The sequence below is a fragment of the Magnolia sinica genome, chromosome 3 (genome assembly GCF_029962835.1).
Source record: "Magnolia sinica isolate HGM2019 chromosome 3, MsV1, whole genome shotgun sequence".
NCBI lineage: Eukaryota > Viridiplantae > Streptophyta > Magnoliopsida > Magnoliales > Magnoliaceae > Magnolia > Magnolia sinica.
This window is the reverse complement of record NC_080575.1, coordinates 2,044,700-2,065,688: the sequence shown is the minus strand read 5'-3', so window position 1 is coordinate 2,065,688 and position 20,989 is coordinate 2,044,700. Positions and strand designations below refer to the sequence as shown.

Genomic DNA, 20,989 nt, shown 5'->3' with positions numbered 1-20,989 from the left:
GGGGCCCACATAGCTCGACCTCATGAGTCCGACTCGTGAGGTCGAGCGCATAGTACCTTTTCCATATATATATATATATATTTATATATATATGTCATAATGGCCCATAGAAGTTCCACATCTCAACACTTCCCATTTTCTTCTCTCCACCTGGAATTTGATGTGCTTCGAATCGGGTAAGTTTCACTTTTTGTAATTTCTGCTTTCATAGTGATCATTTGTTGATTTGTGCCGTGGTTTTTTTCCTAAAATGATTTTTCTACATTAAAATCCCAATGCTCTCTTTGTATTTGTTTGGTGTTATTGGATTGCTATTCTAAACTCATATCTATGTGCTTCCGCGATCCCCTAACAAGTGATATCGGAGCTAACGTTAGGGCGTAGGCTTGAATCTGAAGGATTAATCTCAATAAGAAATACTAATTATGATATTGAGAAGCACTCAGGAAAAAATAATTTTGAGCTATGAAAGGTTAAAATGATTAGCATATTAACTAAATCTAACACTCCATGCTTTTGAGTACTCTGGTGTTAAAATCCATATCCAATGTCTCAATGTCCATGCCCTTCAAATACGTATCGTCCAAATAATGAAACATCGGATATGGTTTATAACACAAACATTAAAATAAAAGTATAATCCGAACAAAACTGTCCATCAGGTGGGTCCAACTATGGATATGATATGGCCCAAAAAATGAGGTTGACCAACTCATCAGTCATCACATGCCGCCCACAATGTTAGTACAAAGAATATGGCTTAGAAAAACTAAGCTGAGATTTTTTTTAGCCGTCCATCCGTTTTGTAAACCGCGGCCCACCTGAGTTTTGGATTGGCATAGAACAGAGAAGATGAGGAGGGTGTATGTGTGTGTGGAGTGCAAATGATGGATGGATTGAATGTTATGCAAATACTAGTGGACCCCACATTTTGCATCGTAGGTTAAACTTAATTCACACAGCTTTGTTGTGGATCCCATCCAACGGTTTATAACATCCTGAGACAGAGAAGGACCACAACGCTCCAGTCGACTCGGATACTCTTGTTCTGGCCATAGAGACCGAGATTCAAGGCTGCTAATGGGCCAATAGGCAAACCCCGACCCAGAAAAATCCAAACTTTGAACAGGGCGGTCCCAAGTTCAAAAAAAGTGCCAAAACAAACTCTGTCCACCACTCAAAGCCTGGCCCACCAAGAATCATGAGGAGTAAGCTCTTGACCCCCCTAGACAGGCTCCGAAACTCCACATGGACATTAGCCGAGGACATTCGGAGCCTTTCGAGGGAGGTCGGAAGCTTGCCCAATCAATATATACACAGAAAAATTGCCACTGACCTCTCAACACCTCCATGGGTTTACACAAGGTTGAAACTGGGTCGGGCCCACTATCCATTTTCTTATGCCCATCTGTTTTACTTAAGGATGGGCCATATCTACTTATCAGGAAACTAAGCAGATGAAAGCCCAAATACTACCCCTAGGGTTGTCAATGGTCAGTGGTTGGCCCATCGGGCTTTCATGCCAGTGCTTAGGCTTTGCATAAGAGCCCATCAACTCGCCTGAGCCTAGCTGAAAAGGGCATTTTGGTCAATATCATTCATAATGTGGGCATATCCAATGAACAGCTCAGATCTTGCACAGAAGTGGGTGGCCGGGCTCAGGCTCAAGACAATCAGGCTCGGTTCATGCATTATCATCTGGGTCAGGCCTGTTTGTTTTGGCCCGCCATAGGGCCGGCCTGGACCTGGTCCTAGGTTTTACATTGTGGGCCTGGTTTTGACAGACCTTGGCCTGCCAATACCCTGCAAAGTAAAACATAGGCCTGAGCCTGGCTTGGGTCCATGATGGGCCAAAACAAACTAACCTGAACCTAGGCTATATGATGATTATTCATATAGCCAGCCAGAAACCCTGACAGGCCACCCAACCCCGACTAACTGCCCTATCTGGGACTAACCCATGAGCATTTAGGAGCATCTGCTGGACAAGATTTGAGCCTGGTCCAGTGGGGCCCAGTTTCAACCTTAAGCCAGCTTCCAAACTTCAAAGTCTCCAACAGTGTGGAGCAGGAGCTTTGAAAGGAAGCTGGAAGTTCACCCAACTGCTATACAAAACCACACACTTGCATGGGCTATATGTAGAGAGGATCTGAGTGCACTCTACGTCATAAAGCCAACCGAATCTAATGCCCCAGTGCCGACAACTTTCTAGATTCTTGGAGATCTCATCATCTGCACGAATATGTGGGCCACCCTATAATTGGGTGGGCCGTATAGGTTTGCGATGGTCCGTTGGAATTTTGTTAGTGTGGAATCGATCTTTACGTCATTGGAGAGTAAAGGACACGTATCTTTAGTGTCACCTTCACTATCACAAAAGTGATTTTTCTTTTTGAAAATGATTTTTTGTTTGATGCTGAAATCTATTTTTATGTACGGCTACAGTGGTGGGGAGACGGATTGGCTACTCCCCCTGACACCAGCCCCGTGTCTGGTGGTCGGTGCTCTGTGAGCCCCACTATTATGTATATGTTTCATCCATTCCTTTCATCCATTTTTACAGATCATTTTATAAATTTGTGAAAAAAATGATAGGGTTATCAATCTCAGGTGGACCACACCACAGGAAAACAATAATGATTGGATATCCACCATTAAAATCCTCCTAAGGCCCACTGTACTGTTTATTTGACATCCAATCTGTTGATTGGGTCATAAAGACCCAGATGAAGAGAAAAAATAAATTTCAGCTTGATCCAAAACTTTTGTGGCCCCCAAAACGTTTTTAATGGTCACCATTCATTCAACACTGTTTCCTGTAATGTGGTCCACTTGAGATTTCGATATACTCATTTTCTTTTTCATAACATAAAATGATCTATAAAAATAGATGGACGGCCTGGATGAAACACATACATCATTGTGGGGCCCACAAAGCACCGACCACCAGCCATTGGCTGGTGTCAGGGGGAGTAGCCAATCCGGCTCCCAGTGGTGGACCGTCATTGGTATTTTTATTTATCTATTTATTTATTTTATAAATAATCTATTTTTCTGTTGAGACTTTGCCTTAGTCCGTGTTCAGGTCATTTTATTTTTACATTGTGCTGGCTCAGGTCCAATTCTTGGGTTTTAAAATCAATGGCCACATTCCTATCGGCACTGATATTATGGGTGGCAATGGGCTGGGCAGCCCGAAGCTGTAGGGTTAGGGCTTGGGCTCCTAGAGTTGGCTAAGGGTGGGGCCCTGGCTTGAATCATGGGTTCAATTAATGATAAAGAAAGAGAATTATTTGTTGACTTATCCATCTTAATGACATAAAATAGAATTAATCAAATTCTATCAAATGTAACTCATAGTGATTATTTATCAAAAGATGGATGGCCCAGCTAATCGTTCATTGGCCCAGTCTAATCATGACCATTGTACTGAAGACTGGATGGTTTAAAGATGCTGACGGGCGTTCCCAGCCACTGTCCATATCTTGGTTAAAGACACTCATTGGGTCCGGATCGTGTTTGTTTCAATGATCTACATTCCAAACCATTTATATCATGATGGGATCATCATAGGTGGAGATTCTCTCTCTCTCTCTCTCTCTCTCTCTCTCTAAGAGATCCAACTAGTTGGACCATAAGTTACAAAGCACCCTGTGCGTAACTCCCAACTTTTCATATGCATCAGACATCCAATCCATCTAATGGGTTAGCCCCACGATGAAGATTAATGCCTTAGGCAAAAATCAGTCACATCCTCCTTGAATGGACCACACTTATATTTTTCTATTTATTAATGGCTAGAAATTTTTTCTATGATGTGAACCACTTGATGAGTAGATGGAACTTTTTTTTTTTTTTTTTGCCTATTGGAAGGGTTGGATGTCTCATTCACTTAACTAAATGGAAGTTGTTGGCGAGGTAGATCATAACTTGTAGGACAACATGGTAGACTTGGGACCTATGGTTTTTATGGCTTATCTTGTGGGGCTTGATTCAGTCATCCACACATCAAAAGTCCTTTTTCACTTAAGTTTGGAAGATATTCACAGCTGGCCCCATTGTAGTGTTAATGTGAAATCTACTCCCACCATCAGGCGTGTCACCCCGCATTAAGAAGGCTAAAACTCCATCTCCATACACACTTCAGGTGGACAGTACAGTTGAAAACTGTATAGGAAAATTTTCACATTCCAAAATGCTTCCCTTAGTGTGACTCACTTGAATCACCGAATCCAAGATATTTTGGTATTTCAAATATTCATCACGGTGGGCACTGTATAATTAAGGGTGGATGTCTTTCCCAACTGTTTCCATTAGTGTGACTCGCCAAAATCACACTATAATCTTACATACACATTATCGTGGGCCAGTCAAATATCGATGGTGGGCCTTATTGACGCAAGGATGAACGTGATGAGGTCCCTCAAGAGGATAACTGTTCCAAATCCATGGAACTTCTCTCGACTTCTCATAGTGGCTTCTTGAATCCACGAGAAAGAAAGCAAGCAAAATATAAAATAAATTCTATAAAATTCGAAATTGATTAATGAATGAAATAAATGAGTTCACAATCCTTTAAATAGAGATACCGAGCAATAGGAGAGAAATCAGACGCAAACTATAACTAAAACTCTTAAAATTTGCAACTTACTTTAAATAGTAGATTTACTATTTATAGACAGTCGCGGTGTCTACTAGTGCGAAAGGTTTTCGGCCAAAAATAGTAAGTGTCCTATTTGGCTTCACCAAGCTGTTCTCTTAATTTTTCCAAGCTCTTTTCACATTGCGCGCAACTCCTAAAGCACAATGATGAAGAGTTATAATAAAAAACTTACCATTTATAGTAAAAATGGAATTAAAATAAGGAAATGACCATCGATTCAGGGGTATTTCGCAAATCCGGCTTGTGCAACCTAGTGTGGCGGGGTTGGTTGGCTAAAGTAGCTCGTTCTATCCCAAAATCATATATTTTATGCCTGATAACTAATTTTAGATTGTGAGATATGCCCGATCTAAGGGCCGACGGTCCGGATCACTTCTGTCGTCGACCGGGCCTTTTTTGATCCATCTTTGCCATGAAACTGTTCGTGACCCACTCTACATCATTTACCCTTCTGTTAATGTTAAATCCACCCCGATCATCATGTGTGTAACACCATGTTAAACCAAGGACCTAAAAATTAGTGTCATTTGTGATTTAGGTAGACTACACCATTGGAAATAGTATAAGTGGAAAACTCACCCTCCAAACTTTTTCCATGGTGTACGACACTCGAGCATTGATTCGGCCTGATTTTTTCTCACCTATCCACACACAAGGTGGCACACATGCTGGACGAAGTGGATCTACTCCATATGAAATCTTTTATCCCAAGTCAGCAAATGTAATAAGAATGCCATGCAACTATGATATTTGGTAAGGGAGACGTACCAACCTAGAGTAAACTTTAGATGGTATGCATCTATTAATGATTTGAGCTGTATAACTCATGTATCAGAGATCGGATCCATTCATTAGATGGAGTATATTGTCAACACGTTAGAGGAAAAAAAAAATGTCTTATTATCAAACATGTCAAATATTTAAAAAGGAGTGAATAGTCAACAAAATAATCAAATGATCCCGATTCAACATGCATGTAAGCTTATCTTATTAGTATATATAATTTATTAGTTTTTGGCACATAACTTCTCATATGAAGATATGTGTGACACGTGTTTCTCTGTGCCATCTGCAGGTGAGCAGCCTCACCATGAAAATGCCCTATGTAAAAAATCAAGCTACTCATCAAATGGGTCACACTATCAAAAATACAGATGGCCAAAAGTCTGATTTGACATGTATTTTTCGCCAATCATGATCTCCGTGGACCCCAATTTTTGAATAGCTCAGACGTCCTATATGGGTCACACGAGTGAAAAGATACGCATGCATGATGAGTCCCGACTCACCAGATGCTCCATCTATTTTTTTTTTTTGCCTCCTATTCATTTAATTAATCTTGCGTGATATTTTAGTTGGATTAGAGCCGTCAGGGCTTGAGAACCTTTTCTCCTGTATGACTCGAAATTATTACCTTCTAATTCCTTCCCGAAACCTCCCAAGGAAAATAAAAACCCCAATTAGATCCTAAATTGACAGGTTGATGTGAGCTTTTTTTTAAAATAAAAATTTTATTTATTTATTTATGTTAGCTTGTCAGTACACCCGCTGTAAGTTCACACTTCACTGTCAGCCACCCCCTCTAGAGAATCAATGCAAGACCTCAGTGTTGAAACCAGGTATCTTTCACTCAGTCTACCACTTGAGCTATAGATCTGGGTGTGGTTGGTGTGAGCTTATCCAGGCAGTTATGCACTGTTTGAATAGGAATCCATTTTTGGAAAGATTCCGGCTTTCATGCTTTGGTGAAAATAATGGATCTGTTTGGAACTGTGTTAGGTGGTATTGAATTGCATTAGCTAGAATTAATGCCCGTATTATGTCTAGAAATGTCATGGAATTTTGACAATCCAGTACTATGTTTGGGATCAAATTTTTCTTTGAGAAAAATATTTTACCAAGTGAAACAACATTTGGTGGACCATGAAATTGTAATCAACGGATTAAATTTCACAAATGATGACTTCACCTATATACATAACTTGAGTGTCACACATAAGGGGCGTGAATGACCGAAAGGTGTAGATAAAACACATGTATCAAGATGGGGCTCATAGATGTAATGGATTTTGAATTCCATAAAAAATCTCATTGTTTCTTCTAATGGGACGATACTCATGCATGATGAAATTTACATTGGACTAAATGCAATTTCTGTTGTGCAGCATGCCAATAACGCAGTAAACTGAAATCCAATCTCCGGTCTCACCTACAATCAATAAACAAAAAGAAATATAAACTAGAAAACGAATCAAAGCATTCCAAACAAACCAGAAGATAAGATATACGTGAAAAAACCTCAACAGGGGTAAAAAAACCACGGATGCAAACTTCTACTATAAAGAAAAATGAAGATTACAAGGCAATATACTAACCTCTCCCTTAGAAGAACAGAGAAAACCCTTTGCCCATACCTTAGAATTATTTCTTATATCATAGAAAAGCCTTAAGGACACCTATTTATTGTTTAGGCAACTTTCTTTTCGCACTTCTGCGAAAATCGATTCAAAAATCCGCAGTCCGCATTAAATTCAGAAATGAATCTGCGTAACCTCGACTGGTCGAGCAGGCTGCTCGACCAGTCAAGTGGACCTTCAACTGGTCGAACATGGGCCTCGACCAATCGAGTACCATGGAACCAAAAAAACCGATGCTCGCTAGACTTTAAGTCGAGTTAATACACGACTGGTCGAGTGGGCCACTTGATCGGTCGAGTAGGACACTCGACTGGTCGAGCGGCTCCCAGATGTGACTCCACATCTCAACAATTCCATACCACTTAATCCCACCTTCCAAATTGGCCAATGAAATTCCTAGAAATCCCATCCATCACATTGGAGCACAATTATAGATCTAGCAGAATGGATAAATCTAGTTGGATTGGAAGATGGATGAATGACCTAGAAAGATAGGCAAGTGGTCTATTTGTTGTTTCCGGATATTTTGAAAGCTAAAAATATTTTAAGAATATTTTGTTGCAAATCATTTTCAAAACTTTAGAAAATGATTTTATAAAGTAGGTGCTAAAAATTAACTTTTCAAGCAATGGTTTCAAAACATCGTTTTCTTATTGATACTTTTTAGATACTGTTCTTTCAGGTACGTGTAAAGTTTACAAGGAATGATAACCACGAATTAAACTATGGACCACTCATATACACTACAGTCTTTATCAACTTTAAAGAGATGGAGACTTTTCAAAACATGCCTTGCAAAATATTTATTCGTGAATGGAAATTTTTTTGATATTTAGCATGATGGATGCACATATAAATGACTAAGTACTTGCGTAATGACATAAAAATATTTCAAATTAAACTGTCCAAATTAACTATATCATTTTAGATGTACGATAACAAAAACTATACTTATTTTATTATCTGACTATAAGAATAGTGGATATCAAAGGTCCGAGTATTGTTAGGCTTTGTGGAGCACAATCATCAGATATATATTATTTATCTCATTGGCATTGTTGTTGGTCAAGCTTAGCACTCTCATTCTTGGGGATCTAGGGGCATAGTGCCATCCTAGAGGGCAATTTCAAAATTTTACATAGCGTTTTTATAGAAACTCTAATTCGTTTGGAGTAATATATATTCCATCACGAGAGAGTTATTATTGTATTGAGAGTTGTTTCTTTATTTTTTACTTTCGAGCATAATAAAATGACATAAAATCTTTATACATATTAAAAGAGTACCACGCAAATCTTTATTAAGATTTGCATCTTTTTTTCTATTTTCTTTTGATTTTTATATTGTTGTGTGTGGTGAAGAATGGATATTTTTTCCCAACAAGTATCAAAGAGCTTTTCTCTTTAAAAAATTTATTTACAAAGTAACTTGCAAAAAGCAACTTTTCAGCACGTTACCTTTTCCAATTCCCCGTGTCCTGGTGTGGACACAGGGAAAGCAGTGGTAATGGGCCACTTGAGTCAAAGTTCTTTACCAAATTAGAATCCAGACTGTAGCCTGACTTATGATCTAAGATAAGATGACCAGGCCCAACCCATGAGAAAATTCCTAATGGCTAACCCGATTGGACCCACTTGTACAAAATTGTGCAAGATTTCATGTGTTTCTATCACTTCAATGAAAATTTATTATTTATTCATGCATACACAGGTAGGCATGGGCCCTATGGCACATCTAGTGCACATGATGATAGAGTGGTTGTGCACTAGATGATAGAGTGGTTTGCAAAGAAAAAATTACCTAAATGTCATCTATTAATTATATAGCGTGTGTAGAGAAAGTAAGAAGATCACTATCTTCTTCACAAGAAAAGCCCTTAAATGAGAGAGATCATTTTCTTCTTCACAAGAAAAGCTCTTGAATAAGAGAGATAGAGAGAGAGAGAGAGCCTAAAATGAAAATAAAAAGCCTTGTTTACAACTTGACTAGCAGCCTTGTACAAGCAAAATGTTCAGTCTTTATGAATGTTTTATGAATGTTCAGGGAAACTTTCCCCTGGGCTACCCACAAAGCATCTGGAGTTAGACCATCTGATGATTGCATGAGTCAAACAATGGATATATAATTAATTAATTAATTTTGGTGTATTATATGCACGAAATTTTAAAATTGGATTTTGTATATCATATAGTTCACCACCAATACTAGGTCGTATTGTCCAATATCACCCTGTATCGGACTATTTCAGGTCAATCCAACCATATTATTTATGGACGATACCGGTATGTATTGGGCAATATGCATTGATTTCATCTCGATGATTTAAGCCTTCTTTATGGTCCTACAATATTACTAGCTTTGTTGTATCATGAAGTCATGTGAATTTATAGGTTTTGGGCATGATTTTGCACCGTACAAACTGGTGTGGCCAACCTGAGCCATGCATTGGAATGCATCCTCCTCATCGGAGAAAAGCCCGGGGGGTGTTGGGTCGAGGGACTACAGAGGATATAAACTCTCTCAATCATGGTCGTGTTCATCAAAAGAGAGCTATGCATCATCATCTTTTTATTGCTCTCTGGTCATTGAATCTTTTTTTTTTTCTCTTTTTCTTTTTTTAACCTATGATGATCTATATGCAAATCGGCCCGGATCCATGGGTGGCCTCAGTAGCATAAAAAGCTTAGATCTTCACCATTCAATATGGACCATTGAGGCCATGATTTGACCAGATGATAGTCTAGATGTAAAGCGGAGGTGGGCTGCACAATCATTCCTAGAGTTAAAGCGGAAGCAATGGAACCCACAACGATACGAGGAAGGAGAGGGGCGGCCCACAAGTTTTCTATAGGCAATGGGATCCAGGAGCTTTTTTAGTGGGAAGTGGGGCCCACGATTTTTCTAGAGGCAGTAGGATCTATGAGCCTTTTTAGAGGCCTAATAGGATTGGGGCCCAGTAGCACTTCTATAGGTAAGTCTGGCCCAAGATTTCTATACGTAAAGAGAAGGAAGTGGGTCCACAATCAATATTCCTAGAAGTAAATAGGAATCAATGAGAGCCCCAGGGGTACGTGGAAGGAGAGGGCCCCACAAGAATTACCTAATATAAGAGAAAGAAGTGGGCCCACAATCGTTCAATGGGACCCACACAAAAGTATAAGGAGTGGGGCCCACAAACACGTCTACAGGTAAAGCTGGACCGACAAGCTTTCGACATGTAAGAAAAAAGAAGTGGCCCTAATAGATGTTCCGGAGGTATTGTAAGAGAAGGAGGTGTGTCCCCACAGGAAATCGGATTGCGTACCGAGTAAACTCTGTTGGGCCTACAGTGAATGTATGTGGTTAATCCACACCGTTCATCTGTTTTTCCAGCTCATTTAAGCGGTTGAGACCAAAATTGAAGCATATATAAAGCTCAAGTGGACCGTACCACAGGAAACATTGGGAATAATGATTTCCACCGTTGAAACCTTTCTAGGCCCCAAAGTGATGTTTATTTGTCATCCAACCTGTTCAAAAGATCACAAAGACATGGATGAAGGGAAAATACAAATATAAGCTTGATCCAAAACTTTAGTCGCCCTCAAAAAATTTTCAAATGTAGACGTTCAATTCATACTGTTACCCGTGGTGTGGTCCATTTAAGATTTGGATATGCTTCGTTTTTTGGGTCAAGTGATAAAATTATCTGGTAAAATGGATGGAAGGAGTGGATAAAATATATACATCATGGTGGACCCCACAGAGTTTACTCAGTACGCAATCCGCTTCCTTCTTAGAGTTAAAGAGGAAAAAAAAATGGGGCCCACAAGCTTTTCTATAGGTATGAGTAAGAAGCGGGCCCACAAACTTATATGGATGTAAAAGGTAGACGTGATTCATAAAGTTAGGATATCTGCCTTCATTTTTTCCTCTACACTGAAGTAATTGATTTTGTTCTTTTACTATATTGTTAGATCATGTTGGGTTTCTTGCTTATTATGGGCCATTGTCCTGGTTTTGATAGAATACGGTGCCACAAATGATCTGAACCGTTGATCTTATGATATACGCAGATGATGGTCGCTGCCGCCAAAATCTTTAAGATAGGTACATATCCAAAAGGAAAGCGTTAAATCATCAAAGGGCTGAAATATTTCAATCTGACATGTTTTTATGGGTTTCCCCGTTCACAGCAGAAAACGTCTACACAAAAGATACGTCGGTGCCAAGGAAACCATTGCATGTGAAAGTTCACGCCCCTCGCATAACACTCATGATATCCAGACCACCCAAATTACATGGCATATCACGGATGCAACATATACTGAAAATCACAGTGATCAAGCAATCTTAGCCTTTGAACTGATGGCTATCAAATGGATGGTTTAAAATAAAATATTGAGTGGTCCAATTTCCTCAGATACATGAAATAGTTATTCTCAGCTTCTCAATGTAATCTTTTGAGTTATTATGCATTAAAAATTGGATCAGCCCATGTTTAGTGCATGTGACAGGTATGTATCAATTTGGTTTGTCCATTTAGTGGGAGGCAGTTAGATTGCATGATCATATATAGTCATCTCAGTAGTGGAGTTGGTGGTGAAGAAAATCAGTTAATATGGTTAATATTAAGTTTGAGAAAAGCAATAGCTATGATCACTTGATAAGTGTGTTTTTTATGGTGTATGCTATCTATCAGAAGGTCCAAGAGATGCATCTATTGAATTCTCATTCTTCTGGCTCTTCCTAACCATAAGGGTCATTTGGCAGCATGGATTATGGGAGACTAGTGAGGATTTCAGTTTTGGCATCACTTGATACAGTAAGGATGTCGGAGGATTTGGACTTTGATTTTTCAAACATCCATTAAAATATCTCCTTTTGCTTTCTCATCTTAAAGTTATTTGTATAATCTAACTAATTCGTATAAAATTCAAAACTTTCTAAAATGTCAAGAAGGTTTTTTTTTTATGCATTTTGTATTATTATTATCATTATTATTATTTTTAATTTGCACTCGTTTGCCTTTTGCCGAGGAGGAAACATTAATCGGATCCTTTTCTTTCTAATGTATAAAACAATTGTTTACAAGCTTTGTAGGTTAAATTACAATATGATGTTGGGCTCAGATGTGAGGGTGATGTCCATTCAACATTTCATCCCTCAGTTCTCATCTTTTCGTGTGTGCAAAAGAAATCAGGCAGATACAGAACCCAGGTTAGCCACACCACAGGGCACAGTTGGCATCGGGATGCCCACCATTAAAAAAACAAACAAATTATGTGGGGCCCACCATGTTTTGTATATGCTATCAAATTCATTCAAAAGATGCATCCTACCAAGATGAGTATATAATGGAGAACTCCTCAAATCAAGCATAAGATCAATCTTAGCTTGATTATTAGGCTGAACATCTGTTATAATGGAGGACTCCTCAAATCAAGCACAAGATCAATCTTAGCCTAATTATTAGGCTGCACACCTGCGTGTAACAGCTAGAAATTTTCTGTGATAGCTAAGCTAATCACGAGTCAAAGTTTTGTAACAGTTAGGCTTATTTTTAGCTTTCCTTCCTAGAATAGATTCTATATATTTCCATTCAAACAATTGTAAAAAATATATTCTTCTAAGACAGCAATAAGAAATTCAATGTCAATATTTTCAAACTTCATCATAGTATCAAACGAGCCTTCTTCCCACGAGAACTCGATCTCAAACACTGAAAATACCCATACCCCGATCACAACCCTACCTTCACTTTTTCTTGGGTATGAAAGTCATTTCTACTACATAAGGTCTCTTCCTCTCACAACACAAATATATTCGAGACCTTCTCTCTAAAACCAACATGACAGGTGATAAGGAAGTTTCTACTCTGCTATCCACAAGCACGGCTTTAAAGTTGGTTAATGGTATAACATCTTTTGATAGTACCGAGTTTCAAAGTGTCATTGACGGTCTTCAATATTTGTCTCTCACCCGTCCGGACATTTGTTTCTCCATGAATAAACTCTCACAGTACACTAACTCATTGGGCAGCTGCAAAGAGACTCCTCTACTTGAAGCAAATAATCTTTCATGGCATCCACATCAAAAAAAATTCAAGTATTGCTTTCACAACATACTCTGATGCTGATTGGGCGGGCAATTTTGATGATCGTACATCCACATCTGCATACATATGCTTTCTTGGATCAAACCCCATATCTTGGAGTTCAAAAAAATAAAGAACTGTAGTAAGATCGTTGACCAAAGCTGAATATAGATTCCTTGCAAATGCAGCCTCAGAAACTGTGTGGCTGCTATCACTATTCACAGAACTCGGGTTACCAATGAAAGATTCACCGAAACTGTTATGTGATAATTTGAGTGCAACTCGCCTCAGTTTTAATCTAGTGCAGCATTCTCGGATGAAGCATATTCGGATTGATCTACATTTTGTTCATGATTTGGTTCAACGTGGCATTCTCGATGTTCATCACGTCAACACTCAAGATTAGCTCGCGGATTTACTGATAAAACCATTGTCACGACACCGCACAGATCTCTTAAAAACAAGATTGACTTAGCCGATGGCAGCTCCATCTTGCGGGGGCGTATAACGGAGAATTCCTCAAATCAAGCACAAGATCAATCTTAGCCTGATTATTAGGCTGAACATCTGTTATAACGGAGGACTCCTCAAAGCACAAGATCAATCTTAGCCTGATTATTAGGCTGCACATTTACGTGTAACAGCTAGAAATTTTCCGTGACAGCTAGGCTAATCACGAGTCAAATTTTCTGTGATAGCTAGGCTTATTTTTAGCTTTTCTTCCTAAAATAGATTCTATATATTTCCATTTAAACAATTGTAAAAAATATATTCTTCCTAGACAACAATGAGAAATTCAGTGTCAATATTTTCAAACTTCATCAGAATAGACGCCCTAAAAGACAGGTCATTCCAAAACTTAGGAGTACATGAAAATGTTGAAGATTAGGAAATATAGAAGCTTATAAGTGCATACGCACACAAAAGGCATAACATATACATGCCACCACATGTGCTAATGTGGCAGATTGGCCCAATATACAAGCAGTCCATCATATGCTCTGATATCTAGATATTCTTCACCAAAAATTCAAGTAATTCCACTTTTAAAGTGGATTATGGTATTGTTTGGACAGCTTAAAAAATCTTTTTGCTAATTTTCAACCCATGCTAAAGTGTGGCACACCTGAATCTCTGATTAATGGATGGACTTGATTTTTGGGTTAGGACATCAAAATAATGGGACCCTCTCAAATTACGGGATGTGAAAATTGGAGAATGAAAGTCATTTTATTGCTTTAATTTGAAAAGTTAAAGCGTTTACAACCCTTTGTTTTAGGTGGGGTTCACGTAACTCACTCCTGGATCAAACACTTTTATTCTTTAACAAAAGAGGCAAAGATTTACAAAGAATCATAAGGAGATCTTAATTGATATACATGAATCCACTTAAATAATAGTGTGTGTGTGTGTATATATATATTCCCAGTATCCTGCACACAAGGCCGTATGGAGCTTAAATGAGAGCTTCCATATGGACCATCAGATTCATCTCATTGGCTGGGATTCAACGTACATGAGAAGAGAGAGTCTCCCTGAAGGAGGACTCATGCGGCATTTTTTTTGGGGTCTGGCGGGCTTCTAATGAAGTGACGTCTCTCAGTTTTGTGGGCCATGCCATGATGTATGTTTTGTATCTACACCGTCCATCCATTTGGAGAGATCATATTAGGACATGATCCAAAAAATGAATCAGATCCAAAGCTTGAGAGGACCCCACCACACAAAACAGTGGGGAGAGTGACGCCCACCGTTAAAAAGATCTAAGGGCCACAACAGTTTTCGTTTAGGCGAATAATTGTAATTTAAGTTTATCTTAGTAGGAATGGCTTTATGAACGATATGGATGGGATATAAACATTATGGTGGACCAGGGAAGTTTTAATGGTAAGAATTTACCTAAACATGTTTTACTAACCTACGGCATACTTAAGCTCTGGATTTATATAATTTTTTGGCCCATCGTCTAAAATGATCTTTCAAAACCAATGAACGTGGTGGATCTTCCCTAAACATCATGGTGGACCCCACCTAACTTACCATGTGAGGAAGCATCTCCTATTTTTGGTAACGTCGCCAGACTGTTGGAATTGACGTTTCAAGACTAATTATGCCTCTCTCTCTCTCTCTCTCTCTGTTTAGAAAGTTGCAGGAGGTTCTTTCCCGGTCCTGGTCTCTCCACTGTGGGACCACCTGTTAAACGGTCTGGATGATGGGTTATTGTGGTCTGTGTTGAACTGAAGTGCAACACACCGGTTAGAATGATCTTTTTTTTTTTTTGGCATTTCCATTATTGACAATTTGTGTTTTCTCCTCATTCTGTTTTGTGAAGGTTGTATGTATCTTATACATGCCCATATGCACAACGCACATGGATTGCTAAAAGTAATTAGTTTTTTTTTTTTTTTTTCCATCTTTGTGTGATTTCCTGCTCTATCATTCTGAATGTCTTTGTAATTATATCATTCATTTCTCAATAAGATTTATTGGCACTTTTTTTTTTTTTTTTTTTTGAGTGAGTAGGGATTGCATGATAAAATAAAATTGGTTGCTATTGATCTGTAAAATAGGCCTGATTGGAACAAGGAGAAGGTCTACCCTGGAAATAAGGTCCTACTCTGTAAACACTTCATGCTTTCTGAATCTTCTTGATATATGCGCCTGTGAAACTGATGAAGGGATTACTAGCTTTTTTATTTTGTTTATTATGTAAGAATGGTTTGTAAATTTCTGAGAATGCAATGGAGGATGTGGGTTTAAGGGTAAAATTATTTCTGATGGGTATAGAAAATTTGAATAAATAGGAGACAATCTCTTTGGATGGGGAGCATTTTAGGACAAGTGGCACAAGGGTGAAAGCTTGCAATTGCAAACAAATGAGAGGAAGCATTTTACCTATAGATGATACTAATAAAAATTATTTTTTTCACCAATAAAAAAATCAAATAAAAATTTATTTTTTCATGCTTGAAAAGAGGATAGTTTGATAATAAATGAGGTAAATACGTATTACTGCAACTCCCAATCCACGGGGCAGAGGATTCTCCAAAACACATGTTACGGTAAGGACTTGTTGATTGGTTTGAAGGAATTCTGTTTATGATGGTAGAAATAGATGGGATTATTGGTACTACTAACTAAAATCCAAAAATAAATCATGTAGGTGGATGAGAATGAAGAAAAAGAATAGGTTTTTACACAAATATAATTGAAAGAAGTGGATTTTTTAGGGTTTCTCCTTCTCCAAGTGAATATTTTCATTAACATTATTATTATTATTATTATTATTATTATTATTATTTTATTCGAATTTATCACTTCCATTAACATGTATATGGTCTAAAGGTTTTCTTATAGAACTCATTTGCATGACAGATACAATGAATCTGGACTGATATTTTAGGTCTAGAATAAATCTTAAACCTTTTGGCCTTATTTTGTGAACGCCTAAAAGTGAGATCATTTCATTATTGTTAACAATAATTTTGTGCTAGAGATCTTTATCTCTAATTCACAATGTCTTCATGTTAATACTAATTATGTATTAGAGATAAATATCTCTAATGCATAACTGTTAAATACAATGAGATGAACTCATTTTTAGCATCTATCAAACAGGGCCTTAGGAGGTTGATACCTAGACTATAAATACGAAAAGGAAATGAAACGACTAACAAAGACTCTAAGCATGTCTTTAATTGACACCTAACCTAGAAATTCATAATAATAATACAAATAATCAACAACTAATGACTCCAGAAACATGGATAAGTGATTAAATAGTCTTGTGTGGACATGTAGACCATCCAACTGCATATATGGATTTATTCAGGTCAGCAATTTGAGCTTGTTGATCCCACAATCCATCTTTATCATTGATCTTGGTTTAAATACTCATCACCACCACCACTATCATCATTATCAAACCCTTACCCGAATACTCATCACCACCACCACCATCATCATTATCAAACCCTTACCCAACTTATTGGGTCAGCAACATGAATCCTGTTACTCTGTCTCCATCATCATCTTGGTTGAAACACTAAGAAGTATGCATTTAAACCATTGGATGATCCTAATCTTCCTTCATGATTGTACCCTTTATGGTCAAGGGTTGAAATGTCTAAATATCAGTTATAGACATTTGGAACTTGTAGCACTCTGTTTGTGACTCATTGATGGGCTTGATATGCCAGCCAATGGCCTGATTTTTTATTTTTATTTTTCAATAGATCAGCTTACGGGATCATTTGGGCAAATCTGATGATGCTGTGAAAACTGGATGCATCAATTCCCTGCAGCTCCTAACAAAATTTGCACTTCTTGAGTTGATTGTTAGTACCTACCCATTACTAGGATTTGCATGCCCTTCGCCTTTTTAGGAACTATTGATTCCTTGGATTTCTTTTACCTGTTAGATTGGTAGACCATTTCACTTCTTCATTATAAAAATAAAAAAATGTCACTTTCTCATTTGCTTCTTCGTGATTCATGTTTTTCCTTGCTTTCAATCGGCTTCCAGATTTTCTACATCCTCCCTTTTGTTTCAAGCTTTTGATTTGCGTATGTGGTAGTAAAAAATTTGTTAACTAGACATCCCGAGTTCCTAACTGGGCATATTAATCTGGAAATTGATAATTTATAATTGTCTTGTTATTGTTGACTTTGGACCGTTTAATTTTTTCTTAAATCTGAAATAGAAATATTGATTTTTGTTATGAGTTGTGTTCATTTACTAACTTTTATACAAGTTCACGATAAACTATATCAAAACTTTTTTTTTTTGTAGAATAAAAAATACGTTATAGCCAAAGATGGAAGGCCTTTGCATTTACAATGTTGGAGTGTGTGAAGGAACATCTCCCGAACGGCTAGTTGAATTCGAGATGGAATCTAAATAAGTAAAATGTAGTTGCTTGAAATTTGAATTTGAGGGCATACCGTGTAGGCACATATTATGTGTACTACGACAATCTCGGATACCCAATTTGCCAAACCACTATATTTTGAAAAGATGGACAAGAGATGCTAAACTGGATTTTGTTTATGATGCGAGTGATGTGGAGTTAAATAGAGAGAAACATGAATCGTATGCTCTTCAATATAACAATTTGTTAGACATTTCTAGAAATCTTGTTAAAGAAAGCGCTAATTTTAAAGAGACATATCATATGTGTAAAGAAGGGCTACAAGATATTCTCAAACGAGTTCAAGATCAAAAGTTGGTTGCTGGTGAGACATTGGTGCTTAAAAATAAGAAACAAATAAAGAAAATTACTAAAGTAATCATTAAAGACCCGGTGCATGCTAAAACTAAAGGAAGTGAAAAAAGATTAATTTCTGAAAGGGAAAAGGTTGCTCGTAAGAAAGATAAAAGAAGATGCAATGGATGTAGGAAGTGGGGTCCTGGCCATGACAAACGTAATTGTCCAATATGGAAAAAACTGTAAGTGCTTAATTCGTTTTATTTATTTATATTTGATTGATTCTTTAATTTTGTTTGTTAAATTATTATATCCTTATTTTATTTATTCTTTAAAATGACTTACTTGCAGAATAAGATCTCCCACGTGCCAAGAACCATCAATGAATGAAGTTGATATGCGTGAAGAACCATCATATGACGAGGTTGATATGCGTGAAGAACCATCGGATGACGAGGTTGATATGCAAGAAGAACCATCGGATGACGAGGCTGATATGCATGAAGAAACATTAAATGATGAGGTGGAGACGTTAGGTCATGACACACCACTATTTTAATAATGTAATCAATAGCAATTTTTTAATTTACCCATTTACTTGAATATTATGTAACTATGACTATAAAAAACCATGCATATGAAACACAAGAGTAGTTGATGATTATTTGAATGAAAAAATAATAGTCATTCATGATGTTGAAGGGCTTTGTCCCAAGCTTTTTAGTCTGTTAGCCCTTATAGGTAGTACTTGTCGCAATTGAAATCTTATTGCAGGAATACCTATATATAAGCTCGCATTAAAGCTCCCCGTGGATCACATATTTGCGTGGTCCTTTCATCAATGCTTCCGTGACCTTATCATCAGGTTCGATAACAAATGAATATTAGAGTGGCCCTCAAGAAACTTTTAATGATGGGTATTCAATTACCACTATTCCTTCCAGTGGTGAGATACACCTAAGATTTGGATCGGCTTATTATTATTATTATTATTTATTATTATTTTTTTCAAACATGCCTTAAAGCATCCAGTAACCCATCAGTGGGTGTTATTAACTTCAAAGTATGAGGGTCCACATGGATTAATATGGTGTATACATTGTGTATATCCTCACCTCTCATCCGTTTTTTAAGTTCATTTTGAGAGGTTATTTTTAAAATTTAGCATATCCAAATGTCCGGTGGACCACACCATTGGAAAATGTGGTGAATGACCATTACAAGTCTTTTTTAAGCTACAAATGTTATTTTTTGAATCAATTGATATTTTTTCCCTTCATCCAGCTCTTCTTGACCTGGTCAATAGGTTTGATGGTAAATAAACATTATAGATTTGCTTATAGTAGGTTTTAGGAATTTTTTAATGGTTGACATTCAATCATCACTGTTTCCTGTAGTGTGGTCCACCTGAGACTTAGATATGCTTAATGCTTAATTTTTTAGATCACTAATTAAAATGGGTTGTAGAAATGAATAGAAGGCGTGGATATATAACACATTATCAAGGTGGGGCCCACAGTGAGAGTAACACCGACTAAGGTGTTTTGCAGGTAACACCAACTCTCCCAACATGAGATCTCTAGTAGTCGGTGCTCGGTGGGCCCCACCGTGACATATGTCTTTTATTGGCACCGTCAATGGGCCAAACAATAGTGTAGGCTCCCCACTTAAACAAGGTGCGGCCACAACCATACTTAAACAAGGTGCAGGCCTTGTACCCTTGACTGTGGGGCCCACCTTAATATGTTCTAGGGCTTGATCTCAAAGTTGAATCAATTCCAAATATCAGGCTACCATTCCATAGAAAACAATAGTGATTGAACTCTCACCATCAACAACTTCTAAGTCAATACTGTAATGTTTATTTGTCATCCAAGCCGTTGATACGTTAAAGTGGACCATAAAAAATAAATATCATGTTGATTCAAAGCTTTTTTCACCCACATGAAGTTTTTAATGGGCAATCACCAAAAAAAAATTATCTGAAAAAAAAAAACGAATTGTGTAAATATATAATACATAATCAATGTGGGTCTTACGGTCAGTATTGCACCATGCTGTGTGGGGTGGGGCCTCACCTAATCGGAATCGGATTGCATACTGAGTTACTTAGTACCTCTTATCGTACTGAGTAAACTTTGTTGGGCTCATCGTGAATGCATGTAGTTTATCTACACTGTCCATCCGTTTTTTTCAGATCATTTTAGTGGTTGAGACCAAAATTTAAATAAATCAAAAGCTCAAGTGGACCATACCACAGGAAACAGTGGAAATATTGATTTCCACCATTGAAACATTCCTAAGGCCTACAGTGGTTTTTATTTGTCATCCAACTAGTTCATATGATCATAAAGACATGGATGAAGGGAAAAAACAAATATAAGGTTGATCTAAAACTTCTGTGGCCCCCAAGAACTTTTCAACGGTAGATGTTCAAATTACACTGTTTCATGTGGTGTGTTGTGCTTTAGTTTTTGATATCCTTAATTTTTGGGCTGAACCCCTAAAATTATCTGATAAAATGGATGGAAGGAACAGATAAAATGCATGAAAGACAGTAGGCCCCACAGGGTTTACTCAGTACACTAAGCGTACTAAGTTACTTAGTACGCAATCCGCTTCCCAC

General features: G+C 37.6%; 1 protein-coding gene across 1 annotated transcript; it reads left to right on the top strand.

Moving 5' to 3' along the window:
- Nucleotides 1–18,108: 18,108 nt before the first annotated feature.
- LOC131241365 (uncharacterized) lies at nt 18,109–18,922 on the top strand. The gene is made up of 2 exons (XM_058240183.1): nt 18,109–18,605; nt 18,715–18,922. Exons 1-2 carry the CDS (start codon nt 18,331–18,333, stop codon nt 18,920–18,922), a joined length of 483 nt encoding a protein of 160 aa, XP_058096166.1. The 5' UTR covers nt 18,109–18,330.
- Nucleotides 18,923–20,989: the final 2,067 nt, after the last annotated feature.